A 21081-nucleotide genomic window follows, 5' to 3' on the forward strand; every position below is an offset into this window, starting at 1 on the left:
CCTCAGCCCTATTTTTTTATTCTTTATTTTTGAAACAGTCTCACTGAGTTGCAAGGGGCCTGAGTACCTGAGGCTGTCTGCAAACTGCGACCCTCCTGTCTTAGCCTCCCAAATGCTGGGATTACAAGCGTGAGCTACTATGCCCGGCTAAGATGCAAAATTTTTAACTTAAAATGAATAAAATAAGCTTGAGCAGAAGACCTAATCCTTTTCCCTACCTGAAATGGAACGAGATGAATCCCTTGCCCAGGAAATTTAGGGCAAGGGCAGGGTCACGAAGAAAGAAACCGTGATCCACACTCCACCCAAATACAGTAGGGCACTATCATTTTTCCTGAGCAAAGCATTGTAGAGTCCTGGAAGCTTTTCCATTTCCTTCCTCTCCTGGCCCTATGGATAACAAAGTGGTGGGCGTCCTCCAGTCACTGGGGGCTTCAGCTTCCTCTTTTGTCAAATGTGTAGGATAAGTTTGTTCCGTAAGAAATAGCCAAGTTAAGCATTACCTGGCCAGCAACCAATTGTTCTTTAAAAACGCAAAGGCCTCCTTTCCCTTTATTCAGCTAGTTACTAAACCAATATTTACTGAATCCACCAGGGCTCTACTTCCGAAAGACAACCCAGCCCTGCCCTGAGGGACCTTTTGACCCTAAGAAAAGAAAAAGGTCAGCTTGCTCTACCCTGAAGAAAAGGGGCAAGTTTAGCCCACTTTCCGTTGGCAAAAATCAGTCCCCGCTCCATTCATTCGTGAAGAGCAAATGCTAGGGCTTCCCCAGCTGACGCCTAACTTCGCTTGGAGAATCAGGAAAGACTCCCTGAAAAAGCGGCAGGAATCCATTCCACTGCCAGCGGAGCAGAAACCGGTCTTGAGACACTGGCCAGAAGCTGTCGTCTGCGCGTGCGCAGTTCCCCCTCCCACTCCCATGAGCCCTGAACTACAAATCCCATCCTGCCTAATGCTTGCCCCCACATTTTTAGGCTCTAGCTCAGAATCAAAAGCAGTATTTCAGAGGCTGAAACAAGAGGACCAAAGGTTTAAGACCATCCTCCACAAGTTTTCGAGGCCTTGTTTCAAAATAAAATAGGGTAGAATGCCCCTGGGTCCAATCCCCACTAAAGTATGCGCGCGCGCGGGCGCGCACACACCCACACCCACACCCAAAATCATCGTTCTTGTTTTAGTTCTTTAGGCTCTGGAACTTGAACCCAGGGGCATTTTACCTCTGAGCTACCCCACCAGCCCTATTTTATTTATTTGGAAACAAGGTCACTAAATTGCCAAGGCTGAAGCTGAATCCTCCTGTCTGGACTCCTCCAAGTACTTGGATTACAGGCATATACCACCACGGCCAGCTTTTTTTTTTTTTTTTTGGCAGGGGGGATTGAACCCAGGGCTCCACCGAGCTCCACCCCCAGCCCTATTTTTTCTTCTTTCATTCTTTCTTTTCTTTCTCTCTCTCTTTCTTTCTTTAGGTGGTACTGGGGTTCCTGGAAACCCTTCTACTTCTGGACTACATTCCCAGACCTATTTTTTATATTTTTATTTGGAAACAGGGTCTCTTAAGCCAGCGCGGCTGGCTTCGAACCTGTGCAATCCTCCTGTCTCTGCCTCCCAAGTGTGGGGATTACAACCGTGTGCCACCACGCCCGGCTTCTTTATTTTGAAACAGGGTCTCACTAAACTGCAGAGGACCTCACTAAGTAGCTGAGGCTAGCAGCAAATCTAAGATCCTCCTCTCTCAGCCTCCCAAATCCTGGGATTACAAAATGGGATTACAAGCATGTGCCACCCACCTCTCATGGCTTTTTTATTCACTTATTTGTGGTACTGGGAACTAAACTCACTGGGCATGCTACATCCAAGCTACAGTTCCAAATCTAGTTTTTATTTTGAAACAAGGTTGCAAAAATGAAACAAGGTTTTTGTTTGTTTGTTTTTGCAATACTGGGGATGGAACCCAGGGGCATTCTACCTCCGAGCTAGACCCCCAACCCTATTTTTTATTCTTTATTTTGAAACAGGGTCTCACTGAGTTGCAAAGGGCCTATTTGCTGAGGTTGGCCAAAAACCTGTTATTCTCCTGACTCAGCCTCTCAAATACTGGGACTACTAATCTCACCACACTTAACTTTTTAGTTTGCTAAACTGCTGAGACCGGCCTCAAATCTATGATCCTCCAGTATCAGCTTCAAAAGTATTGGAATTATGGGTGTGTGCCATTACCACCAGCTTGATCAGCATTATTATTATTATTATTATTATTATTATTATTATTATTATTATATTTGGTACTGGGGGTTGAACCCAGGGGCATTCTACCTCCAAGATACACCCCAGCCCTATTTATTTTTTATTTGGAAACAGGGTCTTAATAAGTTGCTAAGCTTGTCTTCCATCCTCCTGTCTCAGCTTCCGAAATACTAGGATTACAGGCATGTGCCACCACGTCCAGCTTTCATCAGCAATTGTGTGTGTGTGTATGTGTGTGTTACTACAATTCTACGATTGAGCCCAGGGCCAGTCTACCTCTGAGTTACACTCCAACCCTATTTTATTTTTATTTGGAAATAGGGTCCCTAGGTTGATGGAATCTCACTATTGAGACGATCCTCCAACCTGCAATCCTCTCAGCCTGCCAAGTACTATGGTTACAAACATGTGCTATCACACCCAGGTTTTTGTTTGTTTGTTTGTTTTTGCAATACTGAGGATGGAACCCAGGGGCATTCTACCTCCGAGCTAGACCCCCAACCCTATTTTTTATTCTTTATTTTGAAACAGGGTCTCACTGAGTTGCAAAGGGCCTAAGTATCTGAGGCTGTCTTGAAACCATGATCCTCCAGTCTCAGGCTCCCAAAAGCTGGGATTACAAATGTGTGCCACCCAATCTGGCTCATCACGCCCAGATTTGATCAGCAATACCCACCCCTCCCCGCCCGCAGTACTGGGGATGGAAACCAGGGGCATTCTACCTCTGAGCTATACCCCCCAGCCCTACTTATTATTCTTAATTTTGAAACAGAGCCTAAGTACCTAAGGCTGTCCAGGAACCACGATCCTCCTATCTCAGCCTCCCAAATGCTGGGATTACAAGTGTGAGCCACCAAGTACAGCTTGATCAGCAATTTTTAAATGACCCCAAGATGAACTTCAGCTGTAGAGTGCTTGCCTGGCTTGGGTGAAACCCTGAGTTCCATCCCCAGCACAAAATGAAACAAAAAGCCGAGCGTGGTGGCACACGCTTGTAAGCCCCGCGCTTGGGAGGCTGAGACAGGAGGATCGCGCGAGTTCAAACCAGCCTCAGCTACTTAGTGAGGTTCTCGGCAACTTAGTGAGACCCTGTTTCAAAATAAAATTAAAAATGGGTCTGGGAGTATAGCCCAGAGGTAGAAAGCCTCTGGGTTCCACCCCCAGTACCACCAAAAATAAATAAATAGACTGTATGAATATGGCTCTTAATTTTTGCAGTGTATAGGATTGAATCCAGGGTATCATACATACCAGGCAAGTGCTCTACCACTGACAGCCCTGGCACTTACTTTAGAACTTGAGATGCTTCCCTATTTTGCCCCTAACAGATGAAGAATCTGAACCACACAAAGGCTAAGTGATTTACCCAAAAGCACACAGCCAGCAGGCACTAAAATAGGTTGAGGCCAAGGCTGTGTCTCACCAAAGCCCAAACTTGATTCTCCTCCTCCTTTCTTTTCTCAGGTCAGAGCTGTGAAGCATGGCGGAGGGAGGTACCCAGACTTGGAGTGTCTCTTGCCTCTCGATGCTACAGAATAGAGGCCAAACTGCTGCAGAGGTGACCTACTTCTCTTGCTTGTTTCTTTTTAAAGATCCAGAGGTTGTTACTGGCTTCTGGTTATGAGAAGAGTTGGTGGCAGGACAGCTCCATTGGCTTCCTGAGCCCCCCATCCTCAGGCCAAAGTCATACCTGGACCATCTCAAATACCCCAAAGGAGGAGGACTTTTTTTTTTTCTTGGGGGGGGGGTCTGGGGATGGAACCCAGGGACATTCAACCTCTTGAGCTATACCCCCTGTCCTATTTTTTATTCTTTACTTTTTTTTTTTTTTTTTTTTTTTTTTGCTGGTCTGGGGATGGAACCCAGAGGCATTTGACCTCCGAGCTACACCCCCTGCCCAATTTTTTATTCTTTATTTTGAAACAGGGTCTCACTGAGTTGCAGAGAGCCTCACTAAGTAGCTGAGGCTGTCCATGAACCGCAATCCTCCAGTCTTAGCCTCCCAAATGCTGGGATTACAAGCGTGCACCATCACACTCGGCCAGAGGACTTTTGAGCCTTCCTGGAAAATAAACCAGGTAAGTATTGTGTCTTAGCCCAAAGTAAGAGGGGAGGGTGTCCTGTTCCAAAGTCTGCTTTCGGTTTGATGGTTTGACAAGCCAGGCATGGTTTCAGCTAAGGGTCTTGCACCTGCCTTCCTTCTACTTGGAACACTCCAAGGTCCCTCCTCCTTCCCTCGAGATTTGGAACAAATATCACCTTCTTAAAATCATCCTGACCAACATACTTAAAATCACCACTTTTTCCACTCTCCTCTGGGACTTTGTGTGTGTGTGGTACTAGGCATGGAACCAGGGGCATTCCACCTCCGAGATACACCCCTTGTCCTATTTTTTACTTATTATTATTTTGTGTGTGTGTGTGGGGGGGGAGGTACTGGGGGTGGAACCCAGAGGCTTTCTACCTCTGGGCTATATACTCCAGACCTATTTTATATTTTATTTGGAAACAGGGTCTCACTAAGTTGCTGAGAGCCTAAGTAGCTGAGGCTGGCTTCGAACCTGCGCGATCCTCCTGTCTCAGCCTCCCAAGGGCAGGGATTACAAGCATGTGCCACCATGCCTGGCTCTATTTTTTATTCTTTATTTTGAAAAAGGGTTTCACTGAGTTGCAAAGGGCCTAAGTAGTAGCTGAAGCTGTCCTCAAACCATAATTTTGTCTCAGCCTCCCAAATGCTGGGATTACAAATTTGTACCATCATGCCAGCTCTCTGGGACCTTCTGCTACAATGTATAACCACCTGAGTGTTCTTTGTATTTGTTTCTTGCCTGCCCTCCCCCTAACTAGACCACCAGATCCACAAGGGCTGGGATTTCTGTGTTTTGGTGGCAGCTGTATGTCCTTATAAGCAGGTGTTCAGATCTGTTACCAGGGAACACTCTGCCCCAGAGGCTGCATCTAAACTATCGCCCAGCAGCCACCTGTCCTTCCTCAGGTTCCCAAGAGGGCCAGGCACTTTCTGTATGCTGGGACTTCCCTCTACATGGGACCTCCTTCTTGACTTTCCTCAGGACTCTGAGCAAATGTGAACTAAAATAGCCACCTCCCCGAAGCCTCTATTCTACCCCTGTTTGTGGTCACCACCCCAAATGGCTTCCCCTTTGTCCCTACCTCCTCCAGCATCTGCAGAGAGCATCTGCGGCATCTCCTTCTGCTCACTGCCAGGGTCCCTGGGGCCTAGAATGGCTGGGCATACGTGTTCAGGAAGTATAGCCAAGTGAACAAAGCATGGCCTCCGGGCCACCCAAAATGGAGACTGCGTGTGTGGTGCTGGGCTTGGAACCCAGAGGCTTTGCACATGCAGGCAGGTACCACTGAATTGCACGCCCAGTGGCAGCCAAAACAGGCTATGAAGATGGACACTGGGCTTCATGTACAGAGGGACCATGGGGTCTCCAGGAGAGTCCCTGACAAGAGGAGGGTGTGCCCCTGCCCTCCAAACCTTCCCACTGTCCTCATTTGAGCCAGATCCCAGCTTTGGCAGGTGTGGCGCAGCCCCATGGGGAAGGGCTTAAATTCCAAAGCACAAAAAAGACAAAACCATGCACACAGCTCCCGCACTAAGTCAAGTTCTTTACTTCCCAGAAGTGATGGCTAAGGGGAGGGAAAGGTGAAAAGAGGAAGACAGAAAGAGGCAGAGAGAACAACAAGGTGGGAAGAGAGGGGATAGTAAACCACTGTTCTAATAAGTCTCAGGAGGCAAGTGCTCAAGGTAAAAAAGAGTCCTGGAGAATCATCCGCGGCTGCGGGAGCACCTCGATTTCCTTGTGTGTATCAGTCCTCGGGAAGGCTGCTGCCGCTGCCGCTGCATTAAATAGTTATGTACATCGCAGAGAGTCCCAGGCCGTGGTGCACGGAGAGGGGTCATTTCACCAGGGGCCGAGTTTTATCATCGTCGCCGCACTGGTGGGCTTTGTACTTTTTCACTTCTGCCATGTACTTGGCCCACGCATCACCTTTACTTGTTAATACCTGTGGGGTGGGGGACAAGAGGGGTTGGGAGAGAGGACCATGGAGGCCGAGAACCGAGGTCAGGACTGAGACGGCTGACCCATCCCCAGTATCGCCCTGAACGTCCTGGGTTTGAGGACAAGGTAGGCAGAGCTATCTGGGGACTTTGGGGAGAGCCTTGTACCCACCCAGGCACACCCCCCAGGGCAGGAAGCTGGACAGGGAGGGACAAGCCTCATCACCAGCACAGAGGCTAGAAGGCAAAGGCGGGGAGACAGCCTCCCTCCCGGCCTGCTCACCTCATCCTCAGTCTTCTGCTTCTTGGCTACTATTCCCGTCTTGAGGGCTAGTTTGTTCCCGCCTCTGCGCTTGCCCACCTGGGTGAAGGGACAGAAGACTGCAAGGGTTACAGGAGCCGGGCCCGCCCTTGGCGGCGCTGAGGCCCACTACACCTTCCTAGCCCGGCCCGGTGGCCCGTCCCGACGCCGCGCCCAGCTCCACCAGCCGGCCGACCTGCGCAGCAATCAGAGAGGAGCACACGCGACTCAGCGCCTGTCCTGGGCCTGCCATGCCCAGGCAATCCTGGCTCCTGGGCTGCCCTCCCAGGGAGCTTGAAGAGCGGCTTTCTGGGTGGGGACCAGTTCTGTACTCTCTCTATGCAAGGGCCTCACCTGCCCCTGGTAGAAACCATGAAAGCTGCAGCAGCTCCCTTTATAGCACACTTACTGTATGCTAAGCCCTGGCTGAAATGTGTCATCTCCTTCACATTCGGTTACCCAAAGATGAAAGTTAAAAGTCTTTTAGGAGAGCTCATGATAACAAACACTGGAGGGAGGCTCGGGGTTAGACGCGTCTAAGCCACTGGGCAGAAGGCATCCGGAACCACTGGCCAACAGATTCCCCTGTACCTAGCCCGTTAAGGAAGCAGCCACAATGGCCCCTGGATGAACAAATGAAAAAGACAGTGACAAACACTACTGCTCCCAGTCATGGAGAGGTCTCAGCTTCCATGCTCAGCTGTCACACCTACCCATGCCCTGACTTTTATCCTAGTATCCCATCATTTCCTCTCAACTGGGGATTTCCTGTGCTCCAGGGACTGCAAAAGGCTTCAGAGACATAATCCCATCTTCAACCTCTGTAGGTGATCCTGGGTCTATTCTCATCCTTTTTCTTTTTCTTCTTTCTTTCCTCTGTGTGTGTGTGTGTGTGTGTGTGTGTGCGCGCGCGCGTGCTGGAAATGCAACCCAGAACTTCACATATGCTAGGTGAGTGCTCAGCCAGATATATATATATATATCTCACACCACACACCGCACACCACACAGCCTATTTTTTTTTTTTTTGGCGAATGTGGGGATGGAACACAGGCATTCAACCTCCAAGCTACACCCCTTGCCATATTTTTTCTTCTTCTTTTTTTGTGGTACTGGAAGTGGAACTCAGGGGCTTTCTACCTCAGGGCTATATTCCCAAACCTATTTTATACTTTATTTTGAAAACAGGGTCTCACTAAGTTGCTGAGAGCTTCACTAAGTAGCTGAGGCTGACTTTGAACGTGTGCAATCCTCCTATCTCATCCTCCCAAGCACAGGGATTACAAGGGTGCACCACCACACCCAGCTATTTTTTTATTCTTTATTTTGAAACAGGGCCTCACTAACTTGCGGAGGGCCTCATTAAGTGTTGAGGCTGTCCACGAACCATGACCCTCCGGTCTCGCCTCCCAAATGCTGGGATTACAAGTGTGTACCACCACACCCGGCTCCACACAGTCATTTTATTTATTTATTTTGGTGCTACTGGGGTTTCTGGAAACCCTTCTACCTCCGGGCTATACTCCCAGACCTATTTTATACTTTCCATTTGGAATCAGGGTCTCTTAAGCTGGCTTCAAACCCGCGGTCCTCCTGTCTTCACCTCCCAAGCGCGAGGATTACAAGCATGCCCCACCACGCCCTTCTGCACAGTTAAAATAACAGATAAAGAACCCGAGGCTAGCAGAGATTAGATCACTTGCCCAAAAGCCACACAGGGAGAGCCAAGATCGGAACTCCCAACCAAGTCTGTTAGTCTTAAATCAGTACTCTTTCCTCCACAGGGCCTTGATCTCAACACCAGAGACCAAGAAAGCTCAGGGCTGGCAATAAGTCCAGTTTATCTAGCTAAGAGTTTCTCAACCTAACACTGACTTTTTTTTTTTTTTTTGGTAAGGGGATTGAGCCCAGGGCATTCTGTCTCTAAGCTACATTCCCATTCTGTTTTATTTTGACAAAGGGTCTCAGACTTGCCTCTAACCCACTATCCTCCTGTCTGTCTCAGCCTCCCAAGTACTGGAATTACAGGTGTGTGACATCGCGGCAGTCTCACTATTGATATTTTGGGCTGGATTGTTCTTTGTTGAGGGGAAAGGGGCTGCTCTGTGCATTGTAGGATGGTAAACGGCATCCCTGGCCTCTACCCATAGACGTCAGGAGCATCTCCCCAGTTTTAACAACCAAATATGTCTTCAGCTCTTGCCAAATATGGGGGTGGGGGAAAAGGTCACCAGTTGAGAACCACTGGCTTAGCCCTTCCGATAAAACAGACTTGTGCTAACCACTTTTCCAGGATCACCTCATGGAACCCGTGGTACATCAAAAGATGTAATGATGCCCATTTCTGCACCTAGAGAAAATGAGAGTAGGCCTGCACAGAGACTCCAGAGGTGCAGGGATCTTATCCATCACAGCCACTACTGCAAACCTTGCACCTCGCACGATGCCCAGCACAAGGTAAGGTGCTCAATAAATGGATATTAGTTGAATAAGATCCAGAGAAGCTAAGCAACCTTCCTAAGTGGGCAGTCAGCGTTCTGACACTAATGTACACAACTCAGTGTTGGGACTCAAATTTGCAACCCTCCCTCCTATTTTTCCACAGTAAAGGATGGTTCCCATAACCAAAGTCTAGGTACCAAACAGAAGGCCTAGTATCTAAGTTTCCCTGGACCCGGAGCGCTGTTTCCAATTCAATCCCGGCTCCTAGTTCCCGGAGAGTAGGATCTGGGGGTCCCCACGCCCGCCCTCGGTCCCCTCTCGTCGGGAATCCAGGTTCCACGTCTCATCGGGTGACCTGGACAGCCAGCCTTCAGCGGCTGGAGGGTGGCCTAGGGTTCCGATTCCCCTCCTCAGCCCCGGAGTCCCCTTCCAAGGCAGGCCCTGGCGCCCGCCCCCACCCCCGCGGCTCCTTACGAAGCTGAGCGTGGGGCCCGGGCCGCCCTTCCTCTTCGGATCCCCTGCGCCCGCGGCTGCGGTAGCCGGCTGGTCGGGTCGCGGCGGGCCCGGGGGCGGCTCCTCCTGCCGCTGTCGCTGCTCCTCCTCCATCTTCCGCTTGAACAGCTCCAGGAAGCTGCCGTCGTTGGCGAACAAGTTCACGCCGCCCGACACCGGGCTCGAACCGGCGCCCGACACCTCATCGTCTCCGCTTTCGGGTGACGTCCCCGGCCCGGACTCAGCCCATCGGCTCCCGCCGCCGCCCGCGGGGCCTGGCGCCTCCCGGCCTGGAGGCTCCGCCCGTCTCCCTCGGGCAGCCATTTTGTCGCCAGGTGCCGCGCAAAGGACTTCGGGAAGGCCGCTCCGGCCCGCGCTTGGCGCCCGACTAGCCTCGTCCGGAACAATGCATGCCGGGAAGAGCTGTCTGGGCCCGCGCGCGTGCGCAGAGGGGCGGGGACTAGGGCGGGGCGAAGCGGAGTATGACCCAATGGGGCGCGGCCTCGAGGAGCCGGCCCGCCCCACGGCTTTTAACAATCCGGCTAGACAGGGGTTGGCTACACACCAACGTGGGGTCCCGGGGAGTGCGGCTTTCGTCTGGGACTGGGCTGTAACAGACTTTCCGAAGTGGGGTTCCCGTAGAGGGTGGGAGCGTACTAGCTTTCCAGGCTAGACTCTCCGTCTGCCACCAGGGATTAGCATTGCGAGTGAAAGGACCCTGACTGAGGCTGTATGCTCAACACATTGGAACTTAGGTCCCTAGCTGGGTCTAAAGCATGTCCCGGGAATCGCTTCTACAAGGAGCGTGGGTGCAGGTATGGTTCCTGCCCAGCATGGGGGCTCAGGGCGTACTGGACGGGAGTGTGCAGACCCTGCCCGCAATTAGAGTCGTTTTCCCGCTCACCTAATCTCGGCCCCGACACCCGTTTTCAGCCACCCGATCGATTTGTCCCTGATTGGTTTGCGGCAGGAGCAGGAGGTGGCTCACAGCCAATTGACTAGCAGAGGGGGCGGACGTGACTCTACGTTCGGAGCCCAATCTGAACAATAAGAGGAAAATGATCGACATGAGGTTGAGCCTATAGAATCGATCCAGTACCGACCTCGGCTCAAACTTCACTGAAAGGGCTTGGACAGGGTGTTTGGCTGGTTGCTAAGGAGAGGTTGGCGGCTACCAGGGCGTGAGCATGACTGGTGGAAGTCAAAAGATGTAGCCAATGAAAGGAGTGCTGCAAGACTTAGAGCCCAATCAGTGAAGGGGAGTACATGAGCCCTACCAGTATGTTCACTAGGCAGGGGAATCCATTAAAGATATAGGCAAGGTATTTATAACATGAGACTGAGAACTATAAAGCAATGAAACTATAGCTTCTCTTATCTCCTAAAAGTCAGTTTGTCTGAAAATTAATTCAGGCTCTTAGTCGTAAGAGGAATGTAATAGATAAATTTTCCTTGTAGGCGCTTTGCGTGGTGCGCTCCGCTCGATCACGTGAGCCGGCTCCAAGATGGCGGCAGGGGTGGCTGGGTGGGGGGTTGAGGCAGAGGAGTTCGAGGATGCACCTGATGTGGAACCGCTGGAACCCACGCTTAGCAACATCATCGAGCAGCGCAGCCTTAAGTGGATCTTTGTCGGGGGCAAGGGTGGCGTGGGCAAGACTACATGCAGGTAGAGAGTCTAAAGAGGGGGCCTGGGAAGGCGGGTGGGATGTACCACTGAGGGAAGGGGAGGCCCGGGACCCGCTTTTCTACCCCGAGCGGAGCCGGGAGGCTGGGCTGGGGTCTTCTGAGTTGTAATCTCCGTAAAGTTACCTGCAGCCAATAAATGACAGCACCCCGATGCAGGTCTGGCACCATGTGAGTTGGACTATCCCTGTTGGGGATTGGGTGCCAAACCACAGTGAACCCAGCGCACGGACGGGCAGAGGAGGACCTAGATGTCCCAATCGGCTAGGCCATACTCGACTGAGCTTGAAGTAGGGAGAAGGGCACCATGGCAAGCTGTCTGGACCTGAAGAAGGTGGGGGAAAGAACACGTGATCAGACTGTCTCGGGCGGGAACCATCCTAAACTTCAGCAGAGAGTTGAGGGAAAGGGAACAGAGACAAGCTATGCTGGCTGAGCAGCTGGACCATGCCACTCTGTGCCCAGCAAAGGAAAAACGGGCGCCAGGTCCAACTGAATCAGTCAAATGAAACTAAGAACTGTGATCCAGATGGGAGAGCTCGTAGATGAGATCCCTGACAGGATCTCATGCTTAGTTCCACAGTGACTCATGCTCTCCTCCTAAGACCCCTGCTAATTCAAGTCTCTGCTCCTCGGACTCAACATCTCCCCATGCAGACCCAGGCAGCAGAGCCCAACACCTTGCTCCCAGCCTTTCCACATTTCCTTTGTGCAGCTGCAGCCTGGCAGTCCAGCTATCCAAGGGGCGTGAGAGTGTTCTGATCATCTCCACAGACCCAGCTCACAACATTTCAGATGCTTTTGACCAGAAGTTCTCCAAGGTGCCTACCAAGGTCAAAGGCTACGACAACCTCTTCGCTATGGTAAGTTAAGCAGAACGTGGCTTCCCACTTCTGGAAGAGGGCCCTTAGGCCTTTCTCTGGCCTACCCACCAGCAGCCACCATTGTCCTGCCCATCCTAAATCCTGTATCTCTTCTGTTTCACTCCTTCCTTGATGAAGGAATGAAGGAGACGTGTTTGAGGGGCAGTAAGTGGTCAGAGTGACTAGAGCTCACTGTGCCGGGGTAATGGAAGGAGAGGTTGAAAGATCAACCAGAGGTACATGGTATGGAACTTTGCAGCCGTTGTGAGCAGTTTGGCTTTGTTTCTAAGTTTACAGGGAAGGTGTTTATTTTATTATTTATTATTTGTTTATTTTGGTATTGGGGACCAAACCTAGAGACATTCCACCTCCAAGTTATATCTCCAGCCCTTTTTTCTTTTTTTGGTAGTACTGGGGTTCCTGGAAGCCCTTCTACCTCTGAGCTACACTCCCAGACCTATTTTATACTGTTTTTTATTTGGAAACAGGGTCTCTTAAGCCAGTGCGGCTGGCTTCGAACCTGCGCCATCCTCCTGTCTCCGTCTCCCAAGTGCAGGGATTACAAGTGTGCACCACCACGCCTCTTTTTGGTTTTTTTTGGTGGTACCAAGGATGGAACCCAGGGGCATTCTACCTCCAGGCTACACCCCCAGCCCTTCAGCTCTATTTTATTTTTATTTTTATTTTGAAACACAGTTTTATTGAGTTGCTGAGGCTGGCTTCAAACCTGCAATTCTTCTCTCTCGGTTTTTCCCAAGTACTGGGAGTACAGGCACATGCCACTATGCCAAGTAGGAAGCTATTTATTTTAAGCAGAGCACTATCATGGGCAAATTTGTGTGTGTGTATTTGGCAGTATTGAGGATAGAACCAGGGGCATTGTACCTCCGAGCTACACTCCCAAGTCTATTTTTTAGCATTTTTATTATTTGACACAGATTCTCACTTAGTTGCCAAGGGCCTCACTAAGTAGCTGAGGCTGTCCACAAACCTCAATCCTCTGGTCTCTACCTCCCAAATGCTGGGATTACAAGCATGTGCCACCATGCCCAGCCCAAATTTATATTTTAAAAAGTTTCTTCTGCCGGGCATGGTGGCACACACTTGTAATCCCCACGCTTGGGAGGAGACAGGAGGATCACGCAGGTTCGAAGCCAGCCGTGCTGGCTTAAGAGACCCTGTTTCCAAATAAAAGTATAAAATAGGTCTGGGAGTGTAGCTCAGAGGAAGAAGGGTTTCCAGGAACCCAGTACCACCAAAAAAAAAAGTTTCCTCTGGCCAGGCATGGTGGTGCAGGCTTGAGACCCTGTTTTCTAATAAAGTATAAAATATGTCTGGGAGTATAGCCCGGAGGTAGAAAAACCCCTGGGAGCCAGGCATGGTGGCACACGCTTGTAATCCCAGCATTCGGGAGCCTGAGTTTGAGATTGGAGGATCACGGTTTGCAGCCAGCCTCAGCTACTTAGTGAGGTCCTCTGCCACTTAATGAGACCTGGTTTCAAAAAATAAAGAATAAAGCCAGGTGTGGCACATGTTTGTAATCCCAGCATTCAGGAGGCTGAAACTGGAGGATCATGGTTCGCAGACAGCCTCAGCTCCTTAGTGAGGCCCTCCACAACTTAGTGAGACCCTGTTTCAAAAAAAAGAATAAAAATAGGGCAGGGATGTGGCTCTGAGGTCAAATGCCCCTGGGTTCCATCCCCAGGCCCTCAAAAAAAAAAAAAAAAGAAGAAGAACAAGAAGAAGAAGAAGCAGCAGCTGGGTGTGGTGGCGCACGCTTGTAATCCCCGCGCTTGGGAGGCAGAGACAGGAGGATCGCGCAGGTTCGAAGCCAGCTGCGCGCGCTGGCTTAGGAGACCCTGTTTCCAAATAAAAATGTAAAAATAGGTCTGGGAGTGTAGCCCGGAGGTAGAAGGGCTTCCAGGAACCCCAGTACCACCAAAAAAAAAAGAAGAAGAATAAAAAATAGGGTAGGGGGTGTAGCTCAGAGGTTGAATGCCCCTGGGTGGGAATCCCAAGATCCACACAAAAAAAAAAAAAAAGAAGAAGAAGAAGAAGAAGAAGAAGAAGAAAAGAAAAGCCTCTGGGTTCCATCCCCAGTACCGTTAAAGAAAGAAAAAGTTCTCTCTGGCTGGACATGGTAGTGCACATTTGTAATCCCAGCACTTGGGAGGCTGAGATAGCCCGGAGGTAGAAAAGCCCTGGGAGCCGGGCATGGTGGCACATGCTTGTAATCCCAGCACTTGGGAGGCTCAGATTGAGATTGGAGGATCAGAAGGTTTGTGGACAGCCTCAGCTACTTTGCAGAGCTAAGTTGCAGAGAGGCCCTCTGCAACTTAGTGAGACCCTGTTTCAAAATAAAGAATAAAGCTGGGCGTGGTGATGCACATTGTAAGCACACTGTAATCCCAGCATTTGGGAGGATTACGGTTTGCAGACAGCCTCAGCTACTTAGTGAGGCCCTTTGCAACTCAGCAAGATCCTGTTTCAAAATGAAGAATAAAAAATAGGGCTGGGGTGTAGCTCGGAGGTAGAACACCCTGGGTTGGTTGGTTGGTTGGTTGGTTGGTTGGTTGGTTGGTTGGTTGGTTTTTTGGTGGTACTGGGATGGAACCCAGGGAACTTCTACCTCCAGGCTATACTCCCAGACCTATTTTATATTTTATTTGGAAACAGGGTCTCTTAAACCAGGCGAGGCTGGCTTTGAACCTGCGAGATCCTCCTGTCTCAGCCTCCCAAGAGCTGGGATTACAAGCGTGTGCCACCACGCCCGGCTAACACCCTGGGTTTAATCTCCAGTACTAACCAAAAAAAAGTTCCCTCTAGCTGTCATATGGAGATTGCATTGTAGTAAAGGTTAGGAGGAGGTAGACTAATAAAGGGGCCAGGGGTGTGAAAGGTGAGCAGTGAGACAGTAGCCTGCATGCTCATGCAGGAGCAGAATGTTGGGGGACAAGTAGTTAGGTTTGGGTGTGTATTTTGAAAGTATAACAGAGTGCTTGATTATAATGGGTGAAGAAATAAGGAAACAAATTCAGTATATGTCTTATCTTTCTCCCTAAGTAGTTGGAATGGGGAGAACTAGGAAAAGAACAGATTTAGGATGGACAGATCAAAAGTTCTGTTCTGTCTACAGGGAATTCAAGGTGCCCACTTGAACACCCAAGTGGGGAGATGACAGTAGCTTAGTTATATGACCCTGGAGCTTGAAGGTTAGCATTGACTTGAAAGTAATTTTCCATACTTATGAGACTGGTCTTGAACTCAGCTCAAGCAATCCTCCTGCCTCCGCCTCCCCAGTAGCTAAGACTACAGGTATGCGCCCCCTTACCAGCTGAGAAGGGCTTTTTGGTTGTAGTACTAGGACTTGAACCCAGAAACATTTTACCTCTGAGCTCCACCCCTAACCCTTTTTATGTTTGTTTTTCTGTTTTGTGGTGCTGGAGATGGAACCCAGGGGCATTCTACCTCTGAGCTATTTTGAAACAAGGTCTTACTGAGTTGCAGAGAGGGCCTCAGTAAGTAGCTGAGGCTGTCCACGAACCCAGATCCTCCTGTCTCAGCCTCCCCTCCCAAATGCTGGGATTACAAGTGTGCGCCACCACGCCCCGCAACCCCTAACCCTTTTTATTCGTTTGTTTGAAATAAGATCTCCCTAAGTTGCCGAGGCTAGTCTCCAACCTGTAATCCTCATGTCTCAGCCTCCCAAATTCTGAGATTACAGGCATACGACAGCACACCCAGCACGGGGCTGTAAGCGAAGACAGAGCGTGTGTATTTGCAGCAGGGAATTTGCCAACAGTTGGGGACAGGTAATGCTGGAAAAGAATAAGTTTCATCCAGCATATAGACCCAAGACTTGGGTCTGCCAGGGTCAGGGACTCTTTGGGAAGCAGAGGAAACTGGGGCATTTCCTGGAGAGGATGACGGTTCTGGCGGCCAGCAGCTTCTCTTTCTCACAGAGTTAAGGGCCTCAGTGAATAGGAACAGGAGCAATTTGAGAAGGGACAAGATACCACAAAAACACTTCTGAGGACAGAAGGAAGGCCACAGGGCTTCTGGCTCGTCCAGTGCCCCTTGTAGATCTGTGATCAGGAATTACTGGTCAGATGTGCTCAGGCCCTTGGGTGCAACACCACCAGAAAGCTAAGAATAAGCAGAATGGGAGGTTTTCCAAGCCCAGAGGGAAGAGGAAAGCAGCCTCTGGAACCTGGACTTACAAGGGTCCTGACCCACAGAGGTTTGAAATAACAGGCCAGAGAAAAGGAGCCTCAGGTCCAAGAATAGAATGTGGAATAACCTATCAAGGGTGTGGCTGGGCCTGTACTGGAGGAGTGAGGGGAGGCAAGCTCCCGGGGGCTTCACCAGGGGATCTGTGAAGTCACCAAGAAGAGGTGGCGCAAGCTGGACGTGGTGATACGCACCTGTAACCCCAGTACTTGGGAGGCTGAGCCAGGAGGATTGCAGCTTTGAAGCCAGCCTCAGCAACTTAGCGAGGCCTTAAACAACTTAATGAGACCCTACTTCAAAATTAAAAAGTAAAACAGGGCTAGATATGTCACTCAGGTAGAATGCCCCCAGGTTCAATCCCAGGACCACCAAAAAAAGAAAAAAGAGGTGTGCGGGCAGTCGTGGGTGTGTCTTAGGAAATCAAGTTCCAGGTGGAGAACACCCATGCAAAAATGCCCTGAGTGTGATTTCAGCATCTTTTTTTTGTAGTGCTGGGGATGGAACCTCTGGGCCTTCTACCGCCAAGCTACACTCCCAGACCTATTTTCTCACTAAGTAACTGAGAACCTCACTAAGTTGCTACGGCTGGCTTTGAACCTGCACACCCCCTGTCCCAGCCTCCCAAGTTCTGGGATTGCAAGTGTGTACCGGCATCTTTTTGCAGACCATGGTCAAGGTTTGCAATTTTCCACTTGTTTGTGGCGGTTTGAGCACTAGCCCAACCACTGGAGATCCTAAGTCCCCAGGGAAAGGCCAGGACATAATGATGCGGGGCCTCTGGTCAGAGCGGCACACTGGCTCTGTGGCAGGCCGGAAGCCTCCCCTGCCCCAACAGTCATACTGACTTGAGTCTCTTCCGCTCTGGCCCCCAGGAGATCGACCCCAGCCTGGGCGTGGCGGAACTGCCAGATGAGTTCTTTGAAGAGGACAACATGCTCAGCATGGGCAAGAAGATGATGCAGGAGGCCATGAGCGCCTTCCCAGGCATCGATGAGGCTATGAGCTACGCCGAGGTCATGAGGTCAGGGCCGGCCAGCGGGGGTGGGGGCCGCCCGGGGCGGAGAGGCCGGAGCAGGCCTGACCCCCGTCTCCCCTCAGGCTGGTGAAGGGCATGAACTTCTCGGTGGTGGTGTTTGACACGGCGCCCACAGGCCACACACTCAGGCTGCTCAACTTCCCCACCATCGTGGAGCGAGGCCTGGGCCGCCTCATGCAGATCAAGAACCAGATCAGCCCCTTCATCTCACAGGCAGGCTGGGCCCCAGGCACACAGGCGTCCTCGGAGCGGGAGCGGGCCCCAGCCCCCAGATGGCCGCCTCACAGGCCCCGGTCCCCACGTCCCGTCCGTTGGTGCTTCCCACTGGGTGGGATGAGTCTTCACCCACCCCACAGGCAGGACTCTGCCCCTCCCCGTTCACTCTCAAGCCCTGCCCTGCACAGTTGGAAGCACCACAGCCAGGCGTCCTGCCTCCACGTCCCCCGCACCCCATACGTGCGGTGGGGGGCAGCTGTGTGACCCCAAGCAAGTTCACCTGTCTGGACCTCCCCTTCCTTGTCTGTCAAATGGAGATCATGAGCAGGGCATGGTGCCTGTAATCCCGGCGACTCAGGGGGCTGAGACAAGAGGACTGGAGTTTCTAGGACAGCCTCAGCAATGTAGTGAGGCTGTATCTCAAAATAAAATCAAAGAGGGCTGAAGGACTAGGGGCTTAGATCAGAGACAGAACAGCCCCTGGGTTCTGTACTAGCACCACAAAAGCAAAAAAACAGAGCGGCCCATGGATTATCATTAAGGTGGTATTTCTACACAGCCCAGCTTTATCTCTGGTGTGCATATGGCCCACCAGCCTCATGTAGTCATATTTGCTGAGCACTACTCTGCCCTGCTCAGTCTTAGCATATCATAATATGCCAGCTCATCTAGCACAAGAGTTCTCAGAGGTAAGCTTTACAGATGGGGAAACTGAGGCTCCAGGATGTCAACCCCCTCCTTGCCGGTTCTCACGTAAATGGCAGAGTGGGGATTTGACTGACCCCAGGAATCTGTTCCCAGGCTCATGCCTCTGACCACCAGGGGGAGCCAGGAATTGTGCTCCTGGTTTTTAGCGAGTCCCCCACCCCCTCCCTGGGGGCTTTAAATGGCCCCAGGTGAGCAGTGAGCCTGTGGCTCCTCCCCACAGATGTGCAACATGCTGGGCCTGGGGGACATGAATGCAGACCAGCTGGCTTCCAAACTGGAGGAGACGCTGCCTGTCATCCGCTCCGTCAGTGAGCAGTTCAAGGACCCGGTGAGTCCTGTTCCAGCAGATGGCCAGAGGCCTGGAGGGAGTGGGGATGGGCTGGAGCCAGCCCTCACCATCCTCTCCTCTCTCGTGCCCTGCAGGAGCAGACGACTTTCATCTGTGTGTGCATTGCTGAGTTCTTGTCCCTGTATGAGACAGAGCGGCTGATCCAGGAGCTGGCCAAGTGCAAGATCGACACCCACAACATCATCGTCAACCAGCTCGTCTTCCCTGATCCTGAGAAGCCCTGCAAGATGTGCGAAGCCCGCCACAAGATCCAGGCCAAGTACCTGGATCAGGTGTGCACACCCACCCAGCCAGCTAGCTCCAGCCACTGAGGCACCTCTGCTCAGCTCATTAGCTATATATGTATTTCTTTTTTTTGGTGGTACTGGGGATTGAACCCTTGGGCATTCTACCTCCAGGCTATGCTCCTAGCCCTTTTTATTTTTTGTTTGGAAACAGGGTCTTGCTAAGTTGCCAGAGGTCTTGCTACGTTGCTGAAGCCGTCCTCAAACCTGGGATCCTCCCATTTCAATCCCTCCAAGGGATTACAGGTGTGCACCACAATGCCTGGCCTGTTTTTTGTTTTTGTTTGTGGTACTGGGAATGGAACCCAGGGGCATTCTGCCTCCGAGCTACACCCTCAGCCTTGTTTTTTATTCTTTATTTTAAAACAGGGCCTCACTAAGTAGTAGCTGAGGCTGTCCTCAAACCACAATCCTCCTGTCTCAGCTCCCAGATACTGGGATTACAAGGGTACAACACCACGTCAGCTGACCTGGCTTGTTTATTTTTTTATTTCCTAGTTCTAGCTAGGCTAGCACTAACCACTGAACAATATTCTCTGGCCTTTTGTACATCCCTCTACCCCTGAGGGATCCCCTACTTGAGATCCTTCTGGCCCTAGAGGACTGTGGCTAGCCTGGCTTGGGTACCTGTGGTGCTGGGGGGCAGGAGGTCCAGCCCAGTGTTCTCTGACATTCCCAGCCCCACTCCTGCTGATGGCCCTAGGAAGCCTTTTCCCTATACTCTATCCTGGGCCCTGGAGGCTCCTGGCCCAACCCCTTCCGTGGACCTGCCCTCTGCTTGCCTTCCTGCCCCTCATTGTGGCTCTCTGTCCTCTGGCCCGGCTGCAGATGGAGGACCTGTATGAAGACTTCCACATCGTGAAGCTGCCGCTGTTACCGCATGAGGTGCGGGGGGCAGACAAGGTCAACACCTTTTCTGCCCTCCTCCTGGAGCCCTACAAGCCCCCCAGTGCCCAATAGCACTGCCACCAGCCCCAGCTGCTGCCGTCTCACACCCCCTCCGGCCCTCCCCACTCTCCCCTGGGACAGAGTTTGCACAAAGTCCCCCATAGTACAGGGGGAGCCACTTGGGGGGCGGGAGGCAGGGAGGGGGTTTATTCCCCCTGGTGGGGCTCGGGGGAGCTGTAGATGCCCCCCCACCTCTCTGCCTCTCTCTCCTCAATAAAGTAATCTTAAAACCACTGTGTTTGTTGATAAAAGGAAGTGGGGGTGGGGGTTAACACCCTCATGTACAATTGCATAGGTTGTGCATTGCTCAGAATTAGCACACTAGAAAGCAGCTTCACAACAGGGTGTCAGATGTGTGCTTATCCTGGCAACTTTGGGAAAGGGTGTGTAACGGTGCGCTGTTCACTTCTGCATGGGTAGAGATGTCCCTGCTCGGGCCTGAAACCTGGAGTTGTAGAGGCTACTTGTCCTTTTCCTCCTCGGAGGCTCAGGCTCGGGGTGTGGGAACCTAGAGGCCCGGCCAGCTCAGGCTCCTGGGGTGGATTAAGCAGGCAGCGGGCCCAGCGCTGCCTGCTGTTTAGTTTGGGAATTAGTGGGCGCCCTGGGCAGAGGCTGGACTGCCAAGCTGGGGATTAACAGCCCCACCCCCAATTCCTACCTCCCTTGGATGGCATCAGCCCCTCCCGACTAGGGGCTGGAACAGTAGGGATGATTAGGGGGACCGGATGGCAGAGGACTCTGGCTGGAAGGGCCCTGAAAGTTGGTCCTGCCTCCACAGGGGTCCCACAGAGGCCAGGGCCACCTTGGTCCCTTCATCCTTAAGCTGGGGGCCTAAGTGCAGCCACTCCCTGGGTCAGAGCACAAATTCACCAAACCGCCAGGCTCTGGCCTGGAAGGCACCTACTGGGCCCTCGCCGCCTGCCTTGGCTGCTCCTTCTGCCAGGGCAGCCGCTGCCATCCCTGCTGGAGGCTGTCAGAACCCTCAAGACGTGGAGTGTTTGCAAGTTCCAAGCAGGAGCTGGTTGGGGGTGGGGAACAGAAAGAGGGTCCTGGAAAACACAAATGACTCAAAGCCGTGTTCAGGACTCACACACCCAGGGTCTGGGTGTGCCAGGGTGTATTGTGTGTGCCAGGGGAACCCAGCCACCAACCTAAACGTGACTCCTCCACAGGGTGTGTGCAGCGGGTGTGGGCATGTTGGGGTGGCATGAATAAACAAAGGGGGGGTGCAGCTGGCAGCAGGGGCCGCAGGCT

The 21081-nt window shown here is 51.7% G+C and overlaps 2 protein-coding genes across 3 annotated transcripts; one reads left to right on the forward strand and one right to left on the reverse strand.

Annotated features, from left to right (window-relative positions):
- Positions 1-5953: 5953 nt before the first annotated feature.
- TRIR (telomerase RNA component interacting RNase) lies at positions 5954-9834 on the reverse strand (the record flags this gene model as incomplete). Of its 2 annotated transcripts, XM_080715241.1 has the most annotated exons (3): positions 5954-6280; positions 6559-6636; positions 9493-9834. In XM_080715241.1, the coding sequence occupies 3 exons, from the start codon at positions 9832-9834 to the stop codon at positions 6173-6175; spliced, it is 528 nt and encodes a 175-aa protein (XP_080571367.1). In that variant the 3' UTR covers positions 5954-6172. The 2 variants fall into 2 exon arrangements, with proteins under 2 accessions (XP_080571367.1, XP_080571368.1); XM_080715242.1 differs by lacking the exon at positions 6559-6636.
- A 1181-nt stretch (positions 9835-11015) lies between these two features.
- GET3 (guided entry of tail-anchored proteins factor 3, ATPase) lies at positions 11016-19839 on the forward strand (the record flags this gene model as incomplete). Its single annotated transcript, XM_080715674.1, has 7 exons — positions 11016-11176; positions 11909-12056; positions 17159-17307; positions 17385-17535; positions 18467-18574; positions 18670-18867; positions 19708-19839. The coding sequence occupies 7 exons, from the start codon at positions 11016-11018 to the stop codon at positions 19837-19839; spliced, it is 1047 nt and encodes a 348-aa protein (XP_080571800.1).
- Positions 19840-21081: the final 1242 nt, after the last annotated feature.

Source organism: Muscardinus avellanarius, assembly GCF_963383645.1.
Source record: "Muscardinus avellanarius genome assembly, chromosome: 18".
Lineage (NCBI taxonomy): Eukaryota > Metazoa > Chordata > Mammalia > Rodentia > Gliridae > Muscardinus > Muscardinus avellanarius.